This window comes from Rutidosis leptorrhynchoides, chromosome 10, assembly GCF_046630445.1.
Source record: "Rutidosis leptorrhynchoides isolate AG116_Rl617_1_P2 chromosome 10, CSIRO_AGI_Rlap_v1, whole genome shotgun sequence".
Taxonomy (NCBI): Eukaryota; Viridiplantae; Streptophyta; class Magnoliopsida; order Asterales; family Asteraceae; genus Rutidosis; species Rutidosis leptorrhynchoides.
In genome coordinates, this window is record NC_092342.1 from 283,053,377 (window position 1) to 283,061,051 (window position 7,675).

General features: G+C 34.2%; 1 protein-coding gene across 1 annotated transcript; it reads left to right on the forward strand.

Moving 5' to 3' along the window:
* The first annotated feature begins 4,528 nt into the window (after window positions 1–4,528).
* On the forward strand, window positions 4,529–5,046 carry LOC139871093 (uncharacterized). Its single transcript, XM_071858835.1, has 2 exons — window positions 4,529–4,583; window positions 4,667–5,046. Exons 1-2 carry the CDS (start codon window positions 4,529–4,531, stop codon window positions 5,044–5,046), a joined length of 435 nt encoding a protein of 144 aa, XP_071714936.1.
* Window positions 5,047–7,675: the final 2,629 nt, after the last annotated feature.

The window sequence follows — 7,675 nt, forward strand, 5'->3', positions numbered from 1 at the left end:
CAAGATGCACCTAGATCCACTCCAATTGGGGCAAGAATCACCACCATCTTCACCCACTCAAATCTCCTCTCTCTAGAAACCCTCATCTCTCTCTCTAAGATGGGAGTGTTTGAAAGAATAATAAATGAGCTATAGATGATCCTTGGGTCAGTTTTATGGCCAAAAACTCGACCTCAAAGTGAAAAGACCAAAACACCCTCATTTAACCCCTTAAAACGAGTTAAAATGACCCCTGTCTGACTAACCTCGTGACCGCGAGGTCTGGGGTCGCGAACGCGAGATTGAAACCCAAAATAGCTGAGTTCCTGACTGAATCTCGCGACCGCGAGTCAAATCTCGCGACCACAATGTCCCCAATTTCAGCATTTTTGTGAAACTTGTTTTGGTCGTAACTTTGAGACCGTAACTCCATTTTTGATGAATCAAATATCGTTGGAAACATAATAAGGTCTACTTTCTAATGGTAAGGTTCTAAAATATTAACTCAAACTTTATTTGAGGTCAAAATATATGATTACATAATGATAACTCCTAAATTATACAGTTTTTTGATAACATTTTGAGGAGTTATCTTAGCACTTTAGAGACATTTTAATCCAAAAATACCCTAAATTGGGTAAAAGGGGGAAAAAGGTAATTCTAATAATTTTATCAAAGTTATGTATCAAACAGGATCAAATGCAGGAAAAATTGCAGAAAAGGCTACAAAGCCGCTGGCATGGAGTCAAGGAAGCCGCCGTCTTGGGGTTGAATACGCCATAATGTTCTAGAATTGCTGTAGAATTTGATGAACTTGTTGACCAAGAAAAAAGCAGATGAAGCCGCCTGCTTCATCCTAAAGCCGCCGGCCTAATGGACACGGTTTCTCAACTTGTCGACCAAGTTCAAGTAAAAATGGAAACAAAATCAGAAAGATTTGCCGGATCACTGAAGCCGATGGCCTGCTACCAAGCCGCCGGCTTAATTATGACGGTTACGCGTTTTTACTTGCAGATCAAGTTAAACTTGCAGGAGGAGTCACCGACCTAGGGCAAGCCGCCGGCTTCTCAATGAAGCTGCCGGCTTGGCCACTGTTTCTTAATATTATAAATAGAGGGCTCCAGTCTCAGTTTTAAGTGTGCAATTCAGTACACCTCAATACAATTTAGTTTGGTTTCGTTTTTCTTTTAGGGTTTTCTCTAAAACCCTTAGATTAGATTTACTATTCATTGTAATCAAGAATCATTCAAGTTCTTTTCATCTACCTTTTTAAGGTATGATTCTATCTTTACTTTATTGTTTAGTATATTTTATTTACTTTACTCGTTTCTGTTCGTCTTCTGCTATGAACTAAACGTTCATAGTGGTTACATGGACGAAAACTGAACTTCATCTGGGAATTGGATGAAGCCTTCACCAGTCCAAGCCGCCAGCTTGATTGGAACAAAGTCGCCAACTTCATGTGCTTTATCCGTACAGTTTCTGGTTCTTTTCTAGATCTGTATGGTCTAGTTTCTGTAATGATATTTGAACTGTTTTGAATCTGTCGTGCTTAAATATACTTGTTTGCCATACTTGATGATTAAATAAAATGATTCTAGGATTGATTATTACTTGATCCGAAGATCTATTATTCGATTCATGCTACTTGTTTAGATCTAGTCCATCAAACTTGTCAAATTGAATTGCATGCAACTAGGTTAAAAAGCTTAATAGTGATAAACTTGTTTAATTGGAATTGCACTCATATAATAGACTTTGATATTGTTAGGCTTAATCGAAGAACCTTCGTTTGGATTTGTTTAATTAATGATTGCATGAGAACTTGATAGTAATTGACTTTCAGCTAGTAACTTGAGTTGATCTACTTGGTGTTTAATAGCTTATATAATTTGTCAGTCTATTTGCATGTCAATCCTCATCACAAGATTGATATGTATCATGTAATTGAATTAAATATGAAAAACTGAGATGTTAGTCATGCACATCACATATCTAGCATATGCTTTAAAGTCCTACTTGTTGAATGATATGCAACACTTAGCTTAACCTATTAAGGGATAATAGTTGGTCAATGATTATTATTCTGCTTTGTGTTAATGTAAGTTATGAAACTTGCTTAATATGATTCCCGTATAAGTTAGTTTTTCATGTAATTGCTTTTGCTTTTATCTGTTTATTTTGAGTCTTCAATTCCTTGTTGTATTTTATTGCTTGTTTATCTTAAAAGCATCTCTTTCCTAAGAGATAAGAATCTATCATATAAAAGATATAAAAATCTATCTTTAATTCTTTAATAAGAATTAAGGTATTAAAATAAAACAACTCTTATCCGCATCTACGATCTCTTTGGACGATAACCTAAAATACTACATCTGATCGGGTTTTGTTGCTCGTTAGGGGTGTTAAAGTGTAATAATAAAGGTTTTATAAATTTAAAAGTTGAAAGATAAGTTAAGCACAACTGCACACACTTTTGACACATCAACTTTTTGGCGCCGCTACCGGGGAGCGCGGTAAATGCGAAAATTAGATATACTTTGGTTATTGATATTTCTTGAAAACGGGTGATGACTGTCTTCCTTTAGGGGAGGGTTGCTGGGGTTCCGATTTAAAGGCTCCTGCTCGAACCTAGACGCTGACGGATCACTTAAGTATTGATAGATTCAATAGGCCGTGTATGTTTGATTATTCGTTGTTATGCGATAAAAGTTGTTATTTAATATTTATATTATTTATTATGTCATTAATATTCATTATTATTATATTTATCAATTTAAATTTATTAATATACTAACATACTTCCTAAATATTAGAAAAAGAATTAGAATAAATTTAAAATTAAATTATATATATCCTTTTAAGTCTAAAACATTTTCTCCTAAAATATTTCTTTTTATGATTTTAGATCACATGAATACCAGATCCAAGAAACCCATCTTACAAGAGATGTTACCAAATCCCGATATATTATTTAAACCTTCTAAGGATTCGAATATTGTTAAGAAATTAAATTTCAATGAAGGAACTACTTCTAATGATGATTCATTATCTAGTCCACCGTCTAGTCCTTATTCTAATTTGGGATCTCTTTTTGGTTCAGAAATTGAAATGGCTACTGCTTCAATGGAAGCGTTAATGAAAACGGGTCGGGAAGGATTAGGTCACGCTATTACTCAGCCTGTTATAAAAAAAAACTATGATATTAAAGGTCCTATATTTCATTTGCTTGATAACCAATTTAGGGGAACTGAAAAGGAAGATGCTAATGCTCACATTCGGAATTTTAAAGATATTTGTAATCTATTTAACATTAATAATGTGGAAAGTAATGTCATCTATCTTCGTCTCTTTCCATGGTCACTAAAAGATGAAGCTAAAGAATGGTTAAACTCGCTACCTGAAGGAGATATTACTAGTTGGGATACTATGGTTGAAAATTTTCTAACTCCATTCTTTCCCGCATCCAAAGCTGTCACCCTTCAAACTAAAATTGCTAATTTTCGTCAGAAAATTAATGAGTCTCTTTATTCTGCTTGGGTTCGATTTGGTCAAATGATTAGAGGTTGTCCACAACATGGTTTAGATAAATTTAAAAAGGTAACTACTTTTTATAAAGGTTGTGATATTGCTACAAGAAGAGAGACTGATACATCCGCTAGAGGAAACATCATGAGTAAAACTGCCGAAGAAGCTAAAACATTAATCAATAAGTTGGCTGCTCATTACCACGAATGGCATCAAGACTTAGACATTTCCCGTTCAGTAAAATCTTTTAGTTATGATTCTAAAGACATGGTTAAGGCTATGAATGTGCAGTTGTGTAATCTGAGAAGGCAAATTCAAAAGCTTACCAAAGAAATGCATATGATTAAGGTAGGTTGTGAAAAATGCCAAGGTCCTCATACTACTAAGGATTGTGTTTCTAGTCTTACTATGGAGCAAGTTGAGAATGTTTCTTACGTGAATCAATATCAAGGAAACCCAAACTACCGTAATAATTATAATACACCTTATCCTACTAATAATAAAAATCCACCTGGTTTCTTTCCTGTTAGAGCACCCTTCATTCCAAATTCATCTTCTAATGCTCAAACAGACAAGAAGTCTAATCTTGAAGAAAGCATCCTAACTTTCATCAAGAATCAAAATGAAGCTAATGATAACATAAAGGCTCAACTTTCCCAACTGCAAAATAATCATCAAGCGTCCATCCAAAACTTAGAACGCAATATTGTTAAGTTGTTCAAACTTGTCGAGGGTAAAGTTCTTGCTGAATCTGAAGTTTCTAAAGAAGTTCGTTTTGAAAAGGTGAATGTGATTAGAGAAGTGAATAAGGTTGATATTTATGAACTTGGTTTGACGTACTTGTGGGAGTTTGAAATGGTAGAGGAAGAATATGATAAAGAAATAAAAGAGTTGACTGCTAATGAAGAAGATAAGTCAAAAGATGCTAAAGTTCAAGGTCTTGATCGTGATGAGGTGATCTTTATGCCTGAGTTATTTGATGAGAAGGAAGAAGAGGTTGATTAAAAGGTTGATGGAAGTGATGAGGTTACTAGTGAAAAATTTGAAAGATCAGAGTGTGAAAATAAAGATGATTGGTTAGCTGATACTATGAAACAGTTGGAAGAAAGAAGAAAAGAAGGTTTTCGCCCTCTTTATTCATTCACAATTGATCCGATAGATCCATATGCATCACCTGAAATTCCTGTTGTTATGCGCACTGATCCGGGGGAATTCCAAATCCCTTGCTTAATTCGTTGTCCCATTCCTGTTATTGGATTAGCTGATACTGGTTCTAGCATTAATGTTATGCCATTTTCCGTTTACAATCGATTAGGATTACCATCGTTGGAACCTATCAAAGGGAATGTGTGCTTTGCTGATAGTCGTTTACATGAACCATTGGGGGTTGTTAAAGAAGTTGAAGTTATCGTCAGGTGTGCTTTCTATAGAATTGATTTTGTGGTTATGGACATGAAAGAAGATCTGATAACTCCTTCAATCATAGGATCTCCGTTTCTAGCTACTGCTCGTGCATTAACTATGCCGATAATACTTTAATCATTTGTTATGGTGCCATATTTGAATCTATTCCGTTAGTCCCGAGATCTAAAGTTCCTCGAACAAATGTGAAAATGGTTAAAACCGAGAAGGAGGATGATGATGATTTCACCGTTGATAAAATAGTGACCAAGTTCATAAAAGAGCAATATAAGCTTAGTGCCGAAGTGAGAAAGCAAATCCATGAGTTAAATGTTAAATTTGAAATCTCGTTTTGTAGGGGTCTTAACACCACATTAAATATTTCTTACAACAAATTAAGATGTTAAATGAGTATGAGAAGAATAAGTGTGGGAAAAATACGCCTAAGGAGTGATTCCGTCAGCAAAACGAGTCGCGCAACCGACTCTATAATCAAAACTACCTATCCCTATATATATTTATTAAGATTATGTTTTTCTAAGTGTTTTATTATTTAGTTATTTATTTAATTATGAATGTAAGAGCAATATAGCTACTAAGTGTTAAAATGTTTAAGTGATGAAAGTTATTAATAAAATGTTATATTTATGTTATACTTTGCATTATTTAATATCTTGTTAAGTTATTTATATTCGATTCAAAAGAAGTCCGCAAAGTGTTTCGCAATCATTCTATAATCCTACAATCGAGAACTCTTTCCCTTATATTACAATTATGTCTTTCATTTATTTCTATCTTTTATTATAAATGCAATGAGGACATTGCATAATCTAAGTGTGAGGAGGGGAGTGATTACTCACTTAAAAAGATTAAAAGATACTATAATTTTCCCGAAAAAGTTGAAAAATGGGTACAAAATTAAAATTTTTATTTTTAGAAAGTATAAATTCTTAGTCAAACTTATGTCTTTTTACTAACTTAATCTTAAAAGTAATAATATAACTACTCTCAATTTTGAGATCAGATTACTTGTTTAAGATAAGAATTTAAAAGCCAAAAATTGTGAAACGATTGCAAACTTATAGCCACTACCATATGACATGATAAGCATGGACCACTGAGGCAGCAAAAGAGTCTAAATAAGGGCCAATTTAAAAAAATTGCCAAGTGTAAAGCTAAATGCTGAACATGGAAGCAAAAGAAATAAAAGGTAAAAGAGCCCAATGAAGGACAACAAAAGAAAAGAGTTCCAATGAGAACCATACACTTTTAAAAGTTTTAGTTAGAAAACAAAAGAGTCCAATGATGATCAAACTGTATAAATTTAACTTAATAAACATTAGGACTACTTGTAGTCCTTGGTCTGGTTCAGACTAGTTCTTACGAATAATAAAAAAAACTAACTTCTTATTAAGACATATTTTTGACTTTGCAATTTTACTTTAACTGTATACACATTCAAAGTAATATGATTTATGAGGTTTACTTGAGGACAAGTAAAGGTTTAAGTGTGGGGAATTTGATAACTCCTAAATTATACAGTTTTTTGATAACATTTTGAGGAGTTATCTTAGTATTATAGAGACATTTTAATCCTAAAACACACTAAATTGGGTAAAAAGGGGAAAAAGGTAATTCTAATGATTTTATCAAAGTTATGTATCAAACAGGATCAAAAACAGGAAAAATTGCAGAAAAGGCTACAAAGCTGCCGGCATGGAGTCAAGGAAGCCGCCGGCTTGGGGTTGAATACGCCAGAATGTTCTAGAATTGCTGTAGAATTGGATGAACTTGTTAACCAAGCAAAAAGCAGATGAAGCCGCCGGCTTCATCCTACAGCCGCCGGCTTAGTGGACACGGTTTCTCGACTTGTCGACCAAGTTCAAGTAAAAATGGAAACGAAATCAGAAAGATTTGCTAGATCACTGAAGCCGCCGGTCTGCTACCAAGTCGCTGGCTTAATTATGACGGTTACGCGTTTTGTACTTGCGGATCAAGTTAAACTTGCAGGAGGAGTCACCGACCCAGGGCAAGCCGCCGGCTTCCCAATGAAGCCGCCGGCTTGGCCACCGTTTCTGAATATTATAAATAGAGGGCTCCAGTCTCAGTTTTATGTGTGCAATTCAGTACAACTCAATACAATTTAGTTTGGTTTCGTTTTCCTTTTAGGGTTTTCTCTAAAACCCTTAGATTAGATTTAATTTTCATTGTAATCAAGAATCATTCAAGTTAATTATTCAAGTTTCTTTTCATCTATCTTTTTAAGGTATGATTCTATCTTTACTATATTGTTTAGTATATTTTATTTAATTTACTCATTTCTGTTCGTCTTCTGCTATGAACTAAACGTTCATAGTGGTTACATGGATGAAAACTGAACTTCATCTGGGAATTAGATGAAGCCGCCGGCTTCACCAGTCCAAGCGGCCGGCTTGACCGGAAAAAAACCGCGTGCTTCGTGTGCTTTATCCGTACAGTTTCTAATTCTTTTCCAGATCTGTATGGTCGAGTTTCTGTAATGACATTTGAACTGTTTTGAATCTGTTTTGCTTAAATATACTTGTTTGCCATGCTTAATGATTAAATAACATGATTCTAGGATTGATTAGTACTTGATCCGAAGATCTATTATTCGATTTATGCAACTTGTTTAGATCTAGTCTATCAAACTTGTCAAATTGAATTTCATGCAACTAGGTTAAAAAGCTTAATAGTGATAAACTTGTTTAATTGGAATTGCGCTTATATAATAGAGTTTGATATTGTT